The sequence below is a fragment of the Corapipo altera genome, unplaced genomic scaffold, assembly GCF_003945725.1.
Source record: "Corapipo altera isolate COAL_440 unplaced genomic scaffold, ASM394572v1 2b, whole genome shotgun sequence".
NCBI classification, from domain to species: domain Eukaryota; kingdom Metazoa; phylum Chordata; class Aves; order Passeriformes; family Pipridae; genus Corapipo; species Corapipo altera.
The window spans coordinates 31976358-31998592 of NW_020884874.1; the positions used below are offsets into that span (position 1 = coordinate 31976358).

At 37.9% G+C, this 22235-nt stretch overlaps 1 protein-coding gene across 4 annotated transcripts in view; it reads right to left on the reverse strand.

Annotated features, from left to right (window-relative positions):
* PRKN (parkin RBR E3 ubiquitin protein ligase) overlaps positions 1 to 22235 on the reverse strand; it is a 704427-nt gene that overhangs the window by 372304 nt on the left and 309888 nt on the right. For all 4 annotated transcript variants that reach the window (XM_027634131.1, XM_027634133.1, XM_027634130.1 and 1 more), the window contains exon 5: positions 20489 to 20572. In XM_027634131.1, the coding sequence (XP_027489932.1) occupies positions 20489 to 20572 (84 nt within the window). The remainder of the gene's footprint in view (positions 1 to 20488; positions 20573 to 22235) is intronic.

The following is a 22235-nucleotide window of genomic DNA, read 5'->3' on the forward strand; positions in this document are numbered from 1 at the left end:
AGATGAGCTAGAAAGCATAAGTCACAGTGGGAATTCATTAGCTCCTGTAAAATCTTGTAAGGAAAAAAATAAATCTATGTTTGTATACTCTTACCTATAGTTTACAGCATAAGAAATCTAAAAAATGCAGTAAATAAGTTAAACAACATTCAACACAACAAACTTATTTCATGTACTTTCCAGTGCAGATGAAGTCAACATTTCTCAATAAATGACAGCACAGTGTCAGATTTGAAAGGGTATTTTCTATTCTTAAAAACAGAAAGATGTGGAAATTTTTCCTTTAAGACAATTTAATACATAGGTATATTATCTAGTGTAGATGGTTATTTGCATAACCTTAATATAATGCTGATGTTGCCTTGATAGAATGCTTTCACTAATATGACTTAATTTGTTTTTTCCAACAAGCCATTTTCTATTGACACCATCTTCACTGTAAAAACAAGGAGGAAAAAAACCCCTTAGTTTTTGCTAAAATAAAAAACAAAACAAAACAAAAAACAGAAGAGAATAAGGTTATATCTACACTACCGAACAGCTTATTGTTAAAAAATATCCAAGAGCATTTCTGGGTGATTGAACACAGTCATCCATATAGTTGCAGTGTTAAGAAAGGTTTCTGACATGTTTTAGATGGTGCCAACTGGCATCTCACACAAGCACTGTTAAGGTGTGAGCACAGTCAGGTACAGTACATGGTTGCATCGCTGTTTTGGGGACAGAGAAAACTTACCAGCTGTAGATAAGCTCTGCTGGGCCATTTTGCCTTCAAGCATGACGAATTTTACCAGCAACATTTGATCTTGTGGTCTCCCCAAGAACACTAGAAGGGGCATTGTTTGCATCTCCCTCTACTTCTGGAAACACACTTATCTTCCTAACTGCTGCTAATTCCCAGTCCAATTTCGTGTAGTCTTCTGACCAGCCAGGCAACTGACAGCAGGACTCTTCTACCCTTCTCCATTGCAAACACTTTCTGCTCGCTGATTTTTCTAAGTATGTTTCTACTTAGAATAAAATTCATGCACTTTCTCTTATAAAAAAGTAATTTTGTTTGAAAATGTGACTAAAATGGGTTTATGTGACAGCAGTATCTTTAAATGAGAGCATGAACAGTGTATGAATGGTACAAAACGTTTTCCACAAACAACACAGATTAAGTTCTGCATTTGACATTTCAAAAATTGTTTTTATTGTAAGATTTGTGTTAGAAACTAAAACTGCCAGAGTTTAAACTTGCAAATTACCTCAAAAATGTATTTCAAAAACCCACAAAAAAACCCCCAAAAAACACAATTTTGAAAAGTATTTATTACTAAACTATTTTACTTCTATTTTACATAAGGAAAAAGGATAATCTGAAAGATACAGATGCGTGACCAAAATTATTGCCAGAAAAATAAAAGAAATAGACACATTATCATGCACATTAAACAAAACAATTGTCTAGATGTGTTGTCTTATGCACAGAATTTCAAACACATCATGCTGAGTCTCCAGTTCTGGGAGTACATGGGTACTTACGGCTATTGAGTGCACCACAGTGACATGACAGCATTCACACAAATCGTCATGAACTCACACTCTCCAGAGCACCAGCACCAAATGACAAAATGACTAGTGAAAATTAAAGCTGACCATGACTTACAGGTATGTGGTGGCAGAGTCAGACACAGAAACACTGATCTGTTTTGCTGCACTTCCTGGGTAGGATGTACAGCTTGCAGAGGTAACTGAGCCAACAAGATGAATTTGGCCTCACGAATGTTGTGTTCATACAAACATAACTAGTCTATTATAACATTTATTATGACAAATCTTTCTTCAGACTCCAAAATTCTCCCACTGGTGGCATAAGGAATTAATCAGCTAGCGATCACCAAGCATTGCCATGAAGTTACCACTGCCTTTGCAGGTCCCTGACTGCTATTCTTTCTGCACAGACAAAATCTCATTTAATAGCAGCAATGTTCACTAAGTAAGCTTACAACTTGAAAACAAACTTTCCATCACACAGCTTATATATTCATGAACATATAGTACATAGGTAAGAAGATCTTGGATAAGTACTTTGTGTAAAATAATCCCTTCAGGGTAAATAGCAGTTAAAATGAGAATTACAACTGTCTGTAAAACACACACTTCATTCAAACGTTTGGGCCTGTGAATTATAAAAAAATGTGTCCTTCCAGTTTCTGAGAGAAGTTACAGCTGGATATCCAATGCTGTCTTGCCTTGTCTGCTTCACATGTTTACAGTTTTACCTTCGCATTTAACCACTATCACACTATGACCCAGTCTTGAGAAAACAAACTTCACTTCTAAAACAGTCCCTAACACAGAAAAGATGGTCCGGCCCTTAATACGACAAGTAGCCTGTCCAGTCACTTTTTTCAGATCCATAACAGGACATGCCCCAGCAGCACCTTGGAAAACACACACATTTACACAGAAAGTAGAAAACCTGTATTCAGCTCTTTCCTGAGCACACAGAGCTCTCAACGCAGCTCCTAGGAGAGTGGGTATGCAACTGCTTTCCTAGAGACACAAACACGTAGCTCACGTGCTCAATATTTTATCCAGCCTGACATGCAAAATGCTTAATCAGTGCAGAATGCAGAGACTGGAATGAGGACAGTACAGCCCAGGGACAAAATTCACTATACTCAAGATGACTATCTGCAAAAGAAACTAAGCCCAAAAGAAGATCCACTGTGTGCTACTCCCGTTGGTTATTCTGGTATACTTAAGACACAAAGTACAGAAGTCACAACTACTCTCAGTCGCAAGCCCAAGAGGGCGGTGGTGCCCTTTTGCAGTAACTAACAGGTAAAGCACCTTTTTCTCCATGGACTGTGTGAAACAAGCAGCAAGTGTTTCACTTATACCAGAAGAACATGCTCATAGAAATGAATTTCAGAGAAACACACACTCCCTCTAAACTACGCTGGTTTGGATCCCTGCACTCACTGTTATCAAGAACAAGTTGTGGGCTATGCCTTTACCTTGTTCGAAGCTGGGAGACCAGTAACATTGCCAGTGTCAAGTGAAATTTTTCCAGTGTGTGCTTTGCTTGTTCTTGAGTAACATAAGAACGGAGAAGAGAAATTCATGGACAGTAAGATGTCACAGATATAACACACTAATGTTTTCATGAGATTGAAAGATAGTTCCTAACCCACATTGCTTATTCTGAGCCCCTCCCCATCACAGGAGCTTTCTCAAAACCAAAATGAGAAAGAGGCCTTCAAGGTGCCCCTGCCCATGGCAGGGTGCTGGAACTAGATGATCTTTAAGGTCCCTTTCAAACCAAACCATTTTATGATTCATTCTAAGCATACTCCAAGTTGGGTAAAAGTATTCAAAATTAACTCAGTATCTGATACATAATCTTCAAAATAATAACCCCTCCCCAGCATATATAATAGGAGAGGAAAAACTGGTACTTTAAATGTAGCGGCAAGTATTATGTTAATGCCTGTGGGCATTATTTTTTTTTAAGAGGTTCTAACCTTCTAATTTTTACCTTTACTTTTTTTTGTGGGTGCTTTTTTGGGGTGGTTGGTTAGGTGGGGTTTTTTTGCATGAGTAAGAGGATAATATGGACCAAATGTTTTCCAGTATGGTTCTTTTCTTATTCATATACTTTATATATTTTATTATGTATATTTTCAAGGAATACTTATGACTTTTACAGTTACTTACTCTACAAATTTATTAGGTCAGGTTTCTCTGGGCTAGAAAATCAGTTAAAAGAGATTCTCAGAGAATTCCAGCTATACAAATGCTCCAACAAAAACTGTAAATTACAATAATTAAGTTACCTCAACAAATCCTTATTGACAGGTTACTGATCCTGTAAACAATGCACTATTACTTACCACTGTTTTTAAGCTTCCAGAAATCAATGTTTGTGGGTGCCACCTCTAAAACACTTAAAAGTCACAGCACCTTTAATAAATATCTCCACAGCGAATTTTATTATTTTTCTCCTTTGAAACCTCAAATTCATGTGGGGCCAATATTTCTGTTCCTAAAGAATGAGAAATGCACAATTATAGTTCCTCCTAATGGTGATGTTTCGTTAAAAATTACTTCTTAGTAATTGCCATGCAAGCACTAGAAATACCCGGATTTTCTTTAAAGCAGAAGACAATTAAACACACTGATGCAACTTGAAGACTTCTGTGCCAATTCTGATATTGCAAGGGTGGGCTAGCAAGAGAGTGAAATAGCTTTATGCATCAAATGGAAGAAACATACTTTTCACTAGAACACTTTTCCTCATCCCCTGGCAGCAGCTTAAGCATCTGTAGCTTTTAAGAAAAATTTGTAACCACATACACTGAAGTACCACAGTGGCAAAACTCAAACAATTGATTTTAGAATGCCCTAAACATTTACCGAAGTCCAAAAGAACTGCCATGATGTACAGGACAACTGATCAGTAGAAGTAATTACTCTGAAATATGATATTTCACAAATATTTGAAAGACAGCTGTTGCAATCTTTACTGCCAAAGACTGTGGATAATGCACTCTTGAAAAGTTCTTGCTTTTTTTAAATCATGTGTTCTAACTGTCCATTGTGCTCAAGCAAGGGAAATACTTCACTTCCAAGCATCCTCCCAGCAAAAAGGCCAAAATTTTGAGTATTTCTAATGACATTAAAAGTTTCACTAAAGCATTTTTATAAATTTATACAATTAATCATTATACATTGAAATTGATGTCCCAAATGGGGCAGGTGCTTCAAGCATACAGCATTGTTAACCTCACAAGACTATTTTTATATTTAAAGCTGGGGAAATACGTTAAGTGTCTTTCTGACTTGGGCCATTAAGGCAGAAAATAGAATCCAAAAGACATTTTTTATTAAAATTCAAATCTTCTAGACTCAAAACAACTGAAGTTTTGCTTATACCTGGCTTCTCTGAGCTAGAAATACATGTTATATAATGAATATAACCCCTTTTGCTGTGCCATTCTCATGGCAGCTATTTGAGAATAAGCCATCACATTAGCATGAGAGAAAAAGCCCATAATATGTTGCAGCAGTTCCAACATAAATTACCTTGCAGCCCCTGGTGAGAGAAGCTCATAGGTGATGCCATTGACTATACTATCTGACATTACCACATCCTATAAACAGTGCATGCTTATTTTGAATTTAGTTCTGATTTGTAAAAATGAGCTAATTTCATAAAGTAAATGCAAAGAAGTAGACGACACAAATTCAAGAGTTTACAAACTGGTCCAAAATCAGTTACAGGCACAATTTCTCAGAAACAGACCAAAAATAGAGTAGACAATTGTTAATCAAAATTTAATACCTTCCCATTTTAGAGTCTCAGATCAGATCACTGAGTATGGAAACTATAGGTGAGAAACAGATTTTATGCCAAGGTAAATTTTATGGTAGCTTTTAGACCTAACAGAATATCTCACATAGCGTGTCAGCCTGAAAATTGACACAGTTATTAAACACTCAATAATAGCACTTGCCACATGTGAATGAAGAAATTGTGCTCTTGCATATAAACACTGCCTGACATTTGAGAAGAGACGTTGTAACCTAACAAAATCACCTTCATCTGATTGGATTACTGACAGATGATTGCAGGAACATGTTGCATGCTTGAGCAGATATCCAAGGTTTCAATCATCAGTAATGAATCTGCAACAGCTGCAGACAGTAACATACTGTTTATATGTCATGTGCTGTGAGCAACAAAAGATTCAGTGAAAGTGTAACTGCAATTCATTGAATTACAGAAAGATAACCCTGAACACATTAGACACATTGCCACAGCACATGCAGAAATACATATCAAACAAGCTGCATTTGAAAGCAAATGCAGGTCTGATTTGTTACACAAGTAACAGAGTAAGCACAATATTAGGATTTGGAACTGACTCCACTGTATCCTCTTGAGTTTGTTTCTTTGGTTTCAATATTTCATTCTTAGGTTTCAATTATTGCTTCCCAACTTGTTCAGGTCCCTGAATGCCTGCATGTTTCCTAAAACTCAAATAGAACAAATACATGAATGGTATAATGGCCTCAAATAACATGTTGGGTAACATACCTCATACATCGAGCAACTGTAACACTGCTCTCACTATAGGCTCAAGACTATATAAAGGCAATAACACATGCCATGTGGGAGTCTCACACACCTCCTTCCCATACCTCTCCCCAGTGCATAAAAATACAACACACTGAATTTGGATTTACCTTCCCTTTTCCATTCATGCTAAGTGTAACTAAGATTCAGTAAATACATATATACGTAAATGGAAAAAAATTACATAGATGACAAGAAATATTTTGGTCATATTTATTCTTTATATCTAAATCTAATAATACCTGGCTTCCCTAAGAAAACTGTTCTGGCAACATCTGGTTATTTCACCAGATGGAATATATCATGGAACAGTCCATTCAACCCAATATCTTCTCTCTAGTAGGAAGTTAACAGATGCCTAGAATGTGTGCTAAAAACAATAAAAACCCCACTGAGATAAAACTTAAAATAGTATTTGCTGAGATCATGTTCCTAATCTTCAGCAATTTGTTGCTCAGAGACTTCGTAAACCAGAATTCTCTTCACATTTAATAGTTCTCAATGGATTTTTCTCTCATTAGTTTTTCACTTTTTGAACACATTGTAGTGTACACCATATATCATGGAAAAGAATTCTGCAGTTTAATTACAAATCGTGCAAAAAGGAATCTCCCTGTGGTTGTTTTAAACATCACACAACTGTTGTTGGAAAAGAGCATTACATCAGGCTGAAATAGGATGTTATAATCTTACAATGCTAAGTCTTTCTGACAGCCAACACAGCATGGGTATAGAAAAAGTTCCCTGCTGCAGCGCATTATCAGCATGTTTTCCAAACATTTCTAGAAGTAAAATATCTTGAAAATATTAAAAGTGCATTTACATTCAGTTTTGGTTTGAAAATACCAAAGTACCTTTCAGCACAGTCAATGGAAATATTATAAGAGCTGTGCATAACCTAGGATTTGGTCAGATGAACACAAGCTGTGCTCTGCTCACTTCCCATAACATCAGAGCCTTGACACTGACAGTCTCAAGGAGGATATAAAAATGATCATTTATAAAACATTAACTGCTTTTTCAGTGAATCCAGGGGCATAAAAAAAACTGAAGAAAAGGTGCTGACTTGTTAATATACATATCAGTCCTTCCCAAGCTCTCACTGATTCCTGCTACAGGACAAATTGTCATCTCAAACTGCCTCTCATCAAATGATGAAGCTTCTACACTATCTGAAGAATATTTCAAGAACTCTATAATTGAATGAAATGTGAATTTCTGTTCAAAACAACTGCTTATTTTCAAAAGGCCGTTTTCAAGGGCAATGCAAACCTAGCAGCTGAGCACAATGACACAAATTGCTCATATAAGACAGAATAAAACACTGAAAAAATTCCCTGAAAGTGTGCTTAATAGTCATGTTTTCAAGGTAAGGCTTTCTGGACCTGAACCACAAATGCGAAAAGATAATGAGCAACAAAGGTGGTGGTGTGTTTTTTTGTTGTTGTTGTTGTTGTTATGTGACAGTGTTAACAACTAAAGAACAACATCCAGAGGATTTGTTTTAAAAAAGGCATTACAATCTTCAGCACTTTCTGTTTGACCTTTTACAAAATTGTGACATTTCCACACACGTAAATAAAAATGGTGGTATCAGTCCAAGCAAGATGAGCTAAACTTACAGACACCATTAAGCACAGAGCAAAAATTACTGAGTTCCTTTGGGTTTGCTAGAATGTGTATGAAAATTCCAGCTCAGAAAAACTATTAGCAGTTCTTAATTACCGGTGATGTGAGAAAACTGACAAACAGTTCCAAAGACCTGCCTTAATCTCAGTTTAAGAACTTCTATGGAGCCAAAAAACCTCATTATTTAAAGAAAGACCACTTTAAAAAAAGAGTCAAAAGAAAAAATATAATGAATATATAATCAATGTATCTAAATCATACTTGCTATGTTTGCTAGTCATGGGTTTTGATGCAGACACTGTCTGTGGCCCATAAGAAAACATACAATATATTGTGGAAATATGAGGAGTGAATAAGTATTCACTTTTCTTTTTTTAAAAAATTAGGACAGATTTTCATTTCAGAAGCTACAATTTCTATTTCCAAAATAAATAATTTAACTTCTTGTCCCTGTATGGAATTAATTCTATTTTATAATTCAGTTTTTCACCTATCATTGATTTTTCTGAACTGAGAAGTGGAATAATAGAATTTCTTTATAAAGAAAAAATTGATCTACTCCAGAATGTGGTTACTTTGAGAATATCTGTAAAAAAAAAGATTTAATTATGGTTTCCTAAAGAAGAATCTGAAAAGAAACATAGCATTGACATATTTTGGAACAACATGCAAAGAACTCCAAAACACATTAAAGATCTTTAAATACCAAGAAAAGTAAACTGCTGTGTATCTTTCTTCACAATCAAGCATTTGAGGTAAATACTTTTAATCTCTGCTCGCTATTAAGTATATCAATTTAAAGGCCTTGTATTAGTATAATACAATCACAGCACCCTTGCAGGTTATTCCAAAGTGCCAAGGTGCTGTTTTCAGTAGTTCCCCTCTTCTCTCCTCCTCAGAAAATGCACTGGTGGCTTAACAAAACCACCCTCTCTTTGGCCCAGTCCCAGATATTTGACATAACCGGCATAAGTGAAACCTGGTGGGATGAGATCTCTGACTAGAGCACCCTGTTGGATGGTTACAGGCTCTTCAGGAGAGACAGGCAGGGCAGAAGAGGTGGAGGTGTGGCACTGAATGTAATTGAAGGGTTGGAATATATGGAGCTCACAGTTGGCAATGGCACAGTTGAGATCCTCTGGGTAAAAATCAAGGGGCAAACAAATAATGCGGATGTCATCGTAGCAGTCTGCTATAGACCTCCAAGCCAGGACAATGACACCGATGAATTATTCTTTGAGGAACTAAGGGACGCTTGTAAGTCAACTGCCCTTGTTCTTATGGGAGACTTCATCTTGCCAGAAATTACCTGGGAACATCACAAAGCTCGTACAACCTAGGCCAGAAGATTCCTCAAAAAACTGGAGGACAACCTTATGGAGTTGTCATCCTAAGCCGACTCGGAAAGATGCCCTCCTTGATCTGCTGCTTGTCAACAGAGTGAATTTCATGAGTGAAGTGGAGATGGGTGACTGCCTTGGCCACAGTGACCACAAAGTGAGAGAGTTTAAAATCTCTACTGACAGAGGGAAAAGTACCAAAAAAACCTCAGCTCTGGACATGAGCAGAGTTGACATCAGGCTGCTCAGGAAATTAGTAAGTAAGGTGGCCAAGGAAAATGTTTTTGTAGGTGCTGGGGTCTATCAGTGCAGGTCACTTTTTAAGCTTTGCCTCCTAAGGGCAATTCCCAAATGTTGGAAATCAAGTAGGTGAGGCAGAAGGCCGGCTTGGCTGAACACGAATCTTCTCTTGAAGATAAGGCAAAAAAGGAGGGTGCATGCCCAGTGGAAGCAAGGTCAAGTGACATGGGAAGAATTCAGAGATGCTGCTTGCTGCTGCAGGGAGAAAATTCGTGTGGCCAAAGCTCAACTGGAGTTTAAGCTACCAGAAATGGGGGGGAGGGGGAGAATTTTTTCCAATATATTAATGGCAATAGCAATATAGAAATATTGTTGGCTCATTACAGGATGAGGATGGATCTCTACAAACCTACAGGGCCTGATCGGATTCATCCCATAATCCTCAAAGAGTTAGCTGAAGTCATCACAAAACCTCTCTCAATGATTTTCGGGTGGTTTTGGGAATATGGAGAAGTCCCAGCTGATTGGAAGCTGGCAAATGTTGTCCCAGTTTTCAAGGGCAAGAAGGAGGACCTTGGAAACTACAGGTCTGTCAGTCTAAATACAGTACTGTGTAAAGTTATGGAGTTCCGGAAAGTATTGAAAAACACCTGAAAGACAACACAGTCATTGGTCACAGCCTTCATGAAAGGAAAGTCCTGCTTATCCAACCTCGTTTCCTTTATGACAAGGCACCCCATCTAGCCTATTGAGGGAAGCCAGCAGATGTAATCTTTTTGGATTTCAGTAAACTTTTCCATACTGTCTCTCACAGGATCCTTCTGGACAAAATGTTCAGCACACAGCCGGATAAACATATCGTGTGGTGGGTGAGCAATTGGCTCATGGGTCAAGCACAGAGGGTAACAGTGAATGAGGTAACATCAGACTGGTGACCTGTCACTAGTGGGGTTCCATAGGGTTCCATCTTAGGCTCTGTGCTCTTCAACATCTTCATAAATGACTTGGACACAGGACTGGAAGGGATACTAAGCAAGTTTGCAGATGACACAAAACCGGGAGGAGCTGTTGACTCCCTCGAAGGCAGGGAGGTCCTGCAGAGAAACCTCAACTAATAAGAGGACTGGGCAATCACCAACCATATGAAGTTCGACAAGAGGAAGTGCCAGATTCTGCACCTGGGATGGGACAACCCCGGATGTTCATACAGACTGGGGAATGAAATGATGAAGAGCAGTGTCACGGAAAGGGACCTGAGATGCTGGTCGATGGCAAGCTGAATATGAGTCAGCAGTGCCCCGGCAGCCAGGAGGGCCAACTGTGTCCTGGGGGGCATCAGGCAAAGCATCGCCAACTGCTCAAGGGAGAGGATTGTCCCGCTCTGCTCTGCACTGGTGTGGCCTCACCTGAAATATTGCGCGCAGTTTTGGGCACCAAAAAGATAAGGCATCACAAAGATAAGATTTTAGGCACTACCAATAAGAGAGATGTTAAACTATTAAAGAGCATCCAAAGGAGAGCAACGAAGATGGTGAAGGGCCTTGAGGGGAAGGCGTACAAGCGGTGGCTGAGGTCACTTGGTCTGTTCAGCCTGGAGAAGAGGAGACTGAGGGGAGATCTCATTGCAGTCTACAACTTCCTCATGAGGGAAGAGGAGGGGCAGGCACTGATCTCTTCTCTGTGGTGACCAGTGACAGGACCTGAGAGAATGGTCTGATGTTGTGTCAAGGGAAGTTTAGGCTGAATATTAGAAAAAGGTTCTTCCCCCTGAGGGTGGTTGGTCACTGGAACAGGCTCCCCAAGGAAGTGGTCACAGCACCAAGCCTAAATTCAAGAAGTATTTGGCTTATACTCTCCGGCACATGGTGTGACTCTTGGGGATGGTCCTGTGCAGAGCCAGGAGCTGGACTTAATGATCCTTGTGGGTCCCTTCCAATTCAGCATATTCTATGTTTCCATGTGATTTATAGACAAGTTAAAATACAGAGCTTTACAGGAACAAAACCACATCATGTCATTGTTTAGGGAAGCTTTATATGAGATAATCTAGGCAATTATCAGCACGTAAACCTGACACTACACCTATATACAATAAATAGCTAATAAACTGCTCAATTAATAAAAGAAGGACGTGTAATTAATGTCAATCAACAAGGTTTTATAGTAACTAGACTCTATCAAACTAATCTGACATTTTTATGAGATTACAAACTTAGTGGAACAACATAATAGCCATGTGGGAATTTACCCAGATTTATGTGTGGTATCTGATACAGCACTGACATTTTGATTAAGAAACTAGAACACTATGAGATCAGTGAGACATTTAATTGATAAGTTTCAAAATGTAATTTCCCACAGTGAATCATCAAATGTCTGTTTTTCAAGGTGACTTTCAATGATCATCTCCTAGCCCTATGCTATTCAAAACATTTCCTAATGATCTGGGATAAAGAAGGCATAAAGAAATAAATATTTTAGATGGCACAAAGTCTGGAGGAGTGGGAACAATGAAACTAAAAGTCACTGACAAAGCCATATAAACAGCTTATCTGAGATCAAAAACATAATATGCATTTTAAAACAGCCAGAAATAAAGTCACATCACTGAAAGTAAGGGCCATTCTTCTGTCTAGCAAGGCAGCAACTTGAAATGACTAAGGCTTTTGGTAGATGATCAGCTAAACCGGAACCCTCAGGATAATATTATGGTTAAATTGTCTAATCAAAGAGCTGAATATCAACACAAATAAGCAGAGTGTATCACCCCTGCAGTTGGCACTGGTGGCATCATTACTATAAAACTGTGTCATATTAGTATTTCCTTTGGTGAATGGATAGGTTTGTGAAGGGAAGAGGCTCTAAAATCAGAAAATTCTCTGAAATTGTTTGCCGGTTTGCTCTTCTGGTATCACAAAATAGAAAAGAGAAGAAAACTAAAATGATGGGTCTGGTCTGCTTGTTATTTAGCTTGCATTTATGTTTTATTCCTTTTACTTGCCATAGCACTGTGAATAAAATAATATAACAGTTCCTAAATAGGAAAAGCAGTAGCCAGAGTATCTGGTAAATATGAAAGATATTCTCAAACTTGTATTGTATAAAATATGAATAATTCTCTTCTACAGAGAATATCTCTTTGATATATGGAAAATGATGACTTTTTTTACCTCGGTCTTCACTGGTAAGTGCTCCAGCCACACTACCCAAGTTGCAGAATGCAAGGGCAAGGATTAGAAGAATGAAGAACCATCCACTGTGGGAGATCAGGTTTGAGACCATATAAGGAACCTGAAATTGCACAAGTCCATGAGACCTAATGAGAGGCATCCTTGGGTCCTTAGGTGGATGAAGTTTCTAAGCCATTATCCACCCTTTTTGAGAAGTCTTGGCAGTCCAGTGAAGTTCACAGTGACTGGAAAAGGGGAAATATGGCCTCCAGTTTTAGAAAGGGAAAAAGGAATGACCCAGGGAACTGTAGGCCAGTCAGTCTCACCTCTGTGCCCAGCAAGATCATGGAGCAGATCCTCCTGGAAACTATGCTAGGGCACGTGGAAAATAAGGAGGTGATTGGTGACAGCGAACATGGCCTTACTAAGGGTAAATCTTGCATGACAAATCTGGTGGCCTTCTATGAAGAGGCTACAGTGGTGGTGGATGAGGGAAGAGCAACTGATGCCATCTACCTGGACTTGTGCAAAGCATTTGATGCTGTCCAACACAACATCCTTGTCTCTAAACTGGAGAGACATGGATTTGATGGACAGACAACCAGTGGATAATGAATTGGCTGGATGGTTGTACTCAGAGTTGTGTTCAACGGCTTAATGTTCAAGTGCAGACCAGTGATGAGTGGAGTTCCTCAGGAACTGGTACTAGGACTGGCACTGTTTAACATCTTTGTTGGAAACATGGACAGTGGGATCAAGCACACCCTTAGCAAGTTCACCGAAGACACCAAGTTGTGTGGTGCTGTTGACATACTGGAGGGAAGGGATGCCATCCAGAGGGATCTTGACTGGTTTAAGAGGGGGCCCATGCACACTTCATGAAGTTCAACAAGGCCAAGCACGAAGTCCTGCACCCGGGTTGATGCAATCCCAAGTAAAAGCACAGGCTGGGAGGAGAATGAACTTAGAGCAGTCCTTGGGAGAAGGACTTACAGGTGGTGCTGGTGTACAAGAAGATGACCTGGCAATGTACACTTACAGTCCAGAAAGCCAACTGAATCCTGAGTTGCACCAAAAGCAGTACAGCCAGCAGGCTGAGGGAAGTGATTCTGCCCTCGACTCTGCTCTCATGAGACCCCACTTAGAATACTGTATCCAGCTCTGGAGTCCCCAGAACAGGAAGGACACTAAGATGTTGGAGCAAGTCCAGAGGAGAGCCAGAAAGATGAATGAGGCCTGGAGCACCTCTCCTACGAACACAAGATGACAAATTGAGGTGTTTCAGCCTGGAGAAGAAAAGGCTCTGGGGAGACCTTATAGCAGCCTTCCAGTACCTGAAGGCAGCCTACAAGAAAGTTGGAAAGGGACTTTTCATAAAGGCATGTAGTGATAGTACAAGGGGTCGTAGTTTCAGACTGAGAGTACGTTTAGCTTAGATATTGGGGAAGAAATTTCTCACTGTGAGGGTAGTGAGGCACTTGAACAGGTTGCCGAGAGAAGCTGTGGATGTCTCAACCCTGGAATTGTTCAAGGCAAGGTTGGATGGGACTTTGAGCAACCTGGTCAAGTGGAATGTGTCCCTACCCACATCAGAGGGGTTGGAATTAGATGAACTTTACAGTCTCTTCCAACCCAAGCCATTCTAGCACTCTATGAAGACTGGATAAAGAAGCTGTTATAATGGCTGAGGGAGTTGGGGTTCTTTACCCTGGAGAAAAAGAGGCTCAGGGGTGACCTTATCACTCTAACTACCTGAAAGGATGTTGTAGCCAGGTGCAGGTCAGCCTCTTCTCCCAGACAACTAGTGATAGGATGAGAGGACATAGCCTTAAGCTGCACCAGGGGCTGTTCAGGTTGGACATCAGGAAGAATTTCTTCCCAGAAAGGGTTGTCAAGCACTGAACAGTCTGTTGTGGCACTTAGTGCTGTGGTCTAGTTGACAAGGTGGGGATTTGTCAAAATGGACTTCATGATCTTGGAAGTCTTTTCCAACTTAAATGATTCTGTGATAATCTTACTCCACAAGTATTAAGTTGTTACAAGGATTCTTATCTGGTATTTTAATTAGTACTCCTATTCCATCATACTAATGGTAAATGTTTTTTACCAGCATATGATATCTGGACCACTCTCTAAAGCATAAGGCAAACTAACATGGTTTCTTTGTATTAAGAAACATCCCAGAATTTTTTAAATTATTCAAAATAATACTATGACATTGAAAATATTATAACAGCTCCAAGGACAGACAGACATGGCTCCTTTCACAAATAACCAACCACATCATTGTACACACAGAATACTGAATAAACAATATAGCAATGTATTAGAGCCTTCCTATAATGAGATGATAGTTCTTTACTATATTCATACTTTGATAACATCTCTTAATTTACTACTTTACTTGTCATACTCTGCTACAGAATTTATTTCTGTTCTCAACTGAAATTGAGGTCTGAGCTAATCAAAGCAAAATGAGATGAAAACTGAAGCATATTTCATCTGAACGGTGATGTTTGAAAAGAATAGCTTTGGATGCTTGAAAGAAAAAATCATTTGGTAAGCTGCATATTTAAAGTGTACAAGCTGAACACTATTCCCTTGATTTCTTAGTCCAACCTATTTCAGATGAGCATAGACTCCCTGTGGAACAGACTGACTATGAAAAGATCACATAATATTGCTTTCCTTGGTGATAAATCTAATGATAGTAAACAAGCAAGAATAAAAAAAAAATATTAATGAAAAATGTTCAAAAATTTAAATATAATAAAAATAAAATGGTAAGATTCAAGTTACATAGGAGGAATGGGAAAAATAATAGAAAAAGCTACATAATTAAAAAGCATGGCTCCTGTTGCAAACTTCTTGCTCCTAAACATAGCCTCCAACACAGATGCTACCATATAGTGGAATCTGACCATTTAAAATCACATATAATGACTATATGCTCAAAATTGGAATATAAATCTTTGCTCTGGACACAGGAGATTGCTATAAAGCTTGATATTTAAGAAAATCCAGTACTTAGAGATCACAGAATCACAGAATAAGGTGAGTTGGAAGAGACTCACAAGGATCATTGAATCCAAGTCTTAGCCCTGCACAGAACCGCTTGTAAAAGTTCACAGAAGTCCCAATGCTTCTTTCAGAAATGGTTTGTTGAAGCCTAACTGGGGACTGGAGAAGAGATAAATTGCTATTCAGTTGTGATGATGGACATTTGATGCAGTCTCCATCAGGTTTTCATTTTTCCTTATTCCCAATACCTTAAGCCATATGTGACCTATAATCGTCTTTAACCTTTTCATTATTATTTCTGAGATTTTCTAATCTCCATCAACCGGTTTAGTGCATCAAGTGAGAATCCCAACAACACAAACAGAACATCAATACTTTTGCCACAGGTTTCTAAAGTTCAAAACCACTTGCCCTTTATTTTGCCTTGAGGACATGGCAATGTCTTTCAGCAACTGATGCATGTTCACTGGAGTGTAGGACTGATGTGCAGCTGATTCCAATGAAATCACCAGTTCAATGCTTTACAGTGGTGTCACAGCCCTGTCTCTGCCTACCTGCGAAAAGAGCCATATTATTTCTGTGGCTCTCGATGAATTTTACAAAGTATAAGCCTAAAAGGAGAAAGAAAATGTAATAGCCTTTTTATATACAGAAGTAGAAAAGCCCTCTTTGCAACCAGAAATTCACTTCATTGAACGATAAACAAAAATGTTCTCTATGTATTTTAGAGACCTGTAAAAGTTTGAGTCTAACAAGAACACTCCTTCAGTAATATCTCATTTGAATAAGGAAAAGTTGAATAAAGAGTTTAGTATCACATGTTTTCTGATGACTTGTAAAGACAAGCATGAATCCACAAAAATTATATCAGAAATACCCTCAAGACATGTTTTAGTGGTGCACCTGGTAGTACTAGGTTAACAGTTGGACTTGATGCTTTTAAAGGTCTTTTCCAATCTAAATGTTTTGTGACTCTAAGCTGTAACTAAATTATGCTCATGTGAGAAAAGTATCTGCAAATTCACAGAACCACACCTTTTTCCAACCATACCTGAACAGCTACATACAGTGCTTCTTGCTGAAAGTTTTTTGAGAAAGCCACCAAAAGCACAAAGTTCTCTCTCATTTAGTGAATGGTACTAATTTGTGAAACAGCTTGAAATACTCCAATTTGATCCTCATTTAAAATGTGTCAATCAGCTATAGTAGACTCTTCCATTTTCTAATTAATATAATTAAAGTTTGTTTTAAAAGTGACTTGAGTGTTCTACAATTGTAGCAACACAAGTGTTCACACCATCTTCATCTTTTTGAAGCAGTAAAAATTCAGAATGAATGTATTGTTCCTGATATACTGTAATTATTATGAAAAAATAACAACACTGAGCTCTGCTTTGGACAATCTGTGTGTTTTGTTAACTGTTTCTCAAAGCACTTGACTACTAATTTTGTTTCATAAACTAATCTAACATTAAATCTCTGAAATTAACACTGCTCATTACATTTCCAGGATCCATATTCTCTGTTTAGCCATTTTCACCTGTCTTTGTAACTTTTTGTATTTCTGGCTACAGCACACAACTTCTCAAGAGCCCACTAACCCAGGCTGTGGGGTAACACCTTAGAATCGAAATGAATATGAAAAGAAGCTGTGGGGAAGTATCCCAGGCAGCACATGGGACTGATATCCAGTGTTCCAAGTTCTCCAATTTCTTGGTCAGAATTTAGGCATATTTTAAGATATTACAATTGCAAGGTTACCTTTTATATTTATTTCTCTTGCAATTCTTTTGATCATAATTAGGAATTACAACAATTTACAAAATACTTTTTTTCCCCTCACTACAAGCTCAAAAGTAGTTGAATTCACAAATAAAGCACAGAGACTAGATCATATGAAAATATTAATTAAGTTTCTGTTGAGTACACCCACAAAAATTAAGGAGATACATTTCATATTTGGGAGTACATTAGAACACATCGAATCACAGTGCATTTATCATCAAGATAATCATATCTTCTGGCAATATTTGAAAAATTTTATTTAACTGAACTGAAATTTGATTTCCATTGTTTTCTCATATTGTCAACTACTATATTTACATTTTTGATTCCAAAAGAATTAAAGTCTGTAATTTCTGTCAGATTAATGTCATATCAAAATACAAATAAATTAGTATTCTAAGGAAAAAATAATTACCTCTTGAAGGTATGTTGTGAACTGGTGTTTATGAGAATTTAAAACTGACATAAAACAATTTTAAGCAAAATATGTCTTGGGGGAGAAATAACGGAGCAATCTTTTTTTTTTCCCCCTAAACAGCAGTATTTGCAGTTTGTTGATAACTTACAACTAACAGCTTCAAAGCTTCTTCACTGCACATCACTGTAAAGAAGCATTTACACTGTGAAGCTACTTAAGAGAGACAAAACACAATTGCACAAACTTTATCATGAAAATGCAAAAATGAATATTTAATGATAAAATATGATTTAATTTTTCAAAGATCGTAACAGCCAAGAAAAGTTTAGAGGTTTCAACCTATGATTTAGTTAAAGGTTATTTTTTATTCTGTTACAAACAGTTAGACTGTATTACCAGAGCAGAAAAGAATGACAATTCGTGGAAGCACATCTGTAGGATCCCTATCATTTCCTGCTCAGCAAGATACAAAACAAAAGTCTCAGTGATTTAATCCTTTGAACTGGAAGATTTCCCAGGAAGTGATGATGTGTTTTCACAGTGAGTGAGGCTGAAAAAAACCAAACCATCCAAAAGCACAAGAAGAATGCCTTTCAGCAACCAGAGGACCTCAAGAAGCCACCAATTCAAATACCTGGTGCAGGGTCACCTACTGGATAGGTAGATTAAAAAAAAAAAAAAAAAAAGTTGGTCAAATTCATTTCATTGCCTAATTTTTCTTAACTAGATGTATATTGCCGGCAATTGTGGTTGAAAATCTTAAAAATTTGGACTGTTCTTGCACCTCAGTCTGGTTCAGTTCTAACACAATTGATATAGTGGCCTGTAGCTGATAAAGGGCAAGTGTGTCTGGAATAAAGTTTGGAAGTAAAAGAGCAGCACATTTTTTAATAACAGCCTTATCCCTGTAGTTCAGGTGGTCTGAAGCTGCATTTGCAACATGTCAGCCTAATATAAGGTGTCACCTGAATTTTGTTCAGTGATGCCTTACTGAAAGATAATACTGATCCTTGGCTCTGCTAAGTATGCAACTTGCCAGAGGCACTGACAGCAACTGCAAGTCATGGGACTTGGTTGACTGAGTATTAGTTGTTTGCCACAACATTAGCCAGTCAAGATTTTAGCTTTATGGTCAATGCTTTTTGTCTTCTCTCTTCACAAAGGATGCTATCTTGCTTCATTTTTTGCTTTTAAAAAATAATAACTGATTCACTGAGGCAATGGGATGTAGCTCAGGACATAGGGCTGCCAAAAGTGTTGTTATTTCAGTACCTTTTTCACAAATATGTTGGATAACAAAAGCCATAAAGTTAGTAGCTGCAAGTCAGTCAGATATATTCTGCAAGTCTCACTAGGTGACAAAACTGGGAATCTTAAGCACATGCTTTTCTATATAAAGGTTCAAGCTGGATACCTGCCAAGGAGACCTCTCCTTGTCAAAAGCAAGTTTTACCTTCTTCATGTTCCTGTGTCATCCTTAAAGAAAGAAGAGAAAACAGGAAGGACTTCTTCCCAGGGATAGAAGTGGCACAGCAACAACAAACAGGTAACAAAGTCTAGCAGTCAATCCTCTTGCACCCAGAATAGTTCCTGAAGCATATCAAAACTGGGCAGAGTACAGCCAATCTGCCCAGAGGCAGAGTGGTGCTTGCTTTTACACTACAACAGTACTACTCTGACAATACCACTTGAATGTCTAACACTGACCACTTTCAAAAGTGTGGCTGAGCCACTATTACAAGATGCACATCAAGACACAGAAGCCCAAAAGCTGCAGTTTCTGTTGGCTGCACATGGACACAACCATAAATCCCATGCTGCTAAACAATCATTTGGTGCCTAAAGTTAAATAAAAGTATTTCCTGACACCATCTGTGGCCAAGCAGGAGACACCTATGGAGCTGTACAGACATGCCCCTTTACAACCATCTTGCTAGGGAAGACAAAGAGAAGGTTGCACCAGAGCAGGTGAGAAACTCTGAAAAAAGGCACTTACGTAGTCCCAGTCTGCAAATCTTTGATGAGTAGAATCCTTCCATACATATGAAGTTTTGTGTTTGTCTTTAAAAATCTATGTCCAGAAGGAACACTCAAATTAAGTTTTTTCCCGAGAAGGAAGTATCTCTTAAAACTTTTTTAGTATTAAATACTATAAATATCTAATACATGAAAAGATGTAAGTATACATAAATAATGTTTTAAAAAATCTTCATTAAGAATTTGAGATACCTGTACTCCTTCTTACTCAGTCTTTTCATTGATGTAACTTCAGGAAACAAAGGAAAGAACAGCAAAAAGACATGGGAGAACAGATTGTAAAGTAATCAGTGTGAAGAATCCACTCCTGTGGACAAAGCCTGGAAATCAGATATGCAAGTTCTGATATACAAGATGACATGGAAATTTGAAGCTTTCAGGGCAATGATATATATCATAATTCTAAAATGAGCATTGGCATAAACATTTAAGTATTACATTATGCATTTAACCTATGCATACTTGAAAATGTAAGAGTTCTACTTCAGTGCAAAAGATGAGATAAAATTATTTCCTCCTTCATTCCAAACAGCAACTGACTCAAGTTCCTCCATTTTGCCAGACATCAGAGGTATATTATCTGATGCTGAACAGCTCTTTTGAAGTACCATACATGTTGCTTTACATTTACTACTGAAATTCTAACATGGTTAGAATTGTTACAAGGAATTATTCTTATAAGCGCCACTGTACTTGGAGAAACATGACAAAATCTTACCGCTACATTTCCATTGCACCCTTGGGACTGGCAAACACCTCTTATTCTGTTGGGAATCAGCACATCATCCCAGCAAGATGGGCCCTGCAAACCAAAACCAAAGCATATAAAGGTTTTAATTCACTTCATAAGTAAACATATAAAATTTGATTTCATTGCTGCTTTTCCTACCCCCATTTCTTTTAGATTTTAGCTAGACAATTTTGTCATTATTACACCAAAAGAGTTCAATCAGAGTATACAACAATATTCACCAGTAAAGCTCAGTCACAGATAGGACATATGGCCCCCCCACCCTAAGGTCAGTGTTGTGAACAGGAGCCAAATAGTAAGTATGTTTTCTTAGCTTAAGACAGAGACTGACTTAATCATAATTAAAAAGCTACAAAGACTCATCTTCTGATTCAACACTGTTTACACATTGACCTGCAGTTGACTGAGAAGAAAATATCTTTTTTATTTATTAACAGGAAAAACAATAATATGAATTTTGCAGTCACCTTTTAAGTTCTTATCTCCAAGGGAAAGCTAGTGTGCTACACGGCATGGTGCTCTCACTCTCTGCAATAATTTCCTCACAACATTTCTCATGCGTACAAGAGCACTTTTCACACAAAGCGGCTCACTGTTTGAAATAAAAATATCATCTTCCACTTAAGGTATGCTAAAAGCATATATATAGGGAACTAGGAGCACAGTCCCACACTATCAGTTCACTCACTCTGTAGCTAACAACTTCCTATTTTTACCTCCTAAAAACCTCACCCTATTCATCACTTCTTTATTTTAACTGTTATGATGGGCATAAACCCATAAGAAAGTCAGATTCATTTAACTCTTTTGATAACATTAACCAGACCTAGCTTTAAGTCAATAGTGTTGGGGTTTTTATATTCTAGCAAAAGTTAGATCAAGTTCTTAAGGGACAAGCAGGAATTAATCCAGCAGGAATAATGGACTGACAGAATATACTGGGTTTGTGTCTGTCTGGCATTGATGAGCGGAGAGAAAAAACTAACAAAACAATAAACCCCAATCGAACAAAGAAACCCTATACTATGCCTCATTTTCCACGTTTGAAAAATGAGGAAAAATCTTTCCCACATCTGCACTTGGCATTATTCAGGGTCATATTTTATTATTAATGCTAACTTAACACACCCAAAAGATTTAGTGTGCTTGAGAATTTTAGTTTTCCACCTTCAAAACTAAAATAGCAAAAAAGACATTTGTCCTTGAAAAAAACTGTGCATTCAAAATGTTAATGTTTCTTTAGCAACAGCACTACTAAATGTCATTGCTATAATTGCGTCAAAATACAATTAGGAATTCTGGTGAGATAAACACTTTGAAATGCAATTTTTCTATCCTTCTTTCTTGAGTCTAAGAAAAGCCTGTCAAACTGCAGGCCAGCCAATCACTTTTGGTGTTGTAACACTGCGCGCTGTAGCGTTTGCAATTATTAGTTTGCATTAATCAAGAACATACTGTGAGAGGAACAAAGTCTTCTGATTGCGAGATTAAAGGAACTGGCCCTCTTGTACCCAGCCAAATGGCTCGCAGAGGAAGCTATGCATTAAAAAAGACTTTTCCGGTGTATAAATGAGAAAATGACAGAATAAAGAAAGAAACAGAAAGAACACCACTGAATAGAAAAAGTCATATCAAACGTAGTTGAGTATTTCCCAAATAACTAGGTATGGGAATTTCTATGCTTTGGGCATGTGGGCGTTGTTCCTTCCCTTTT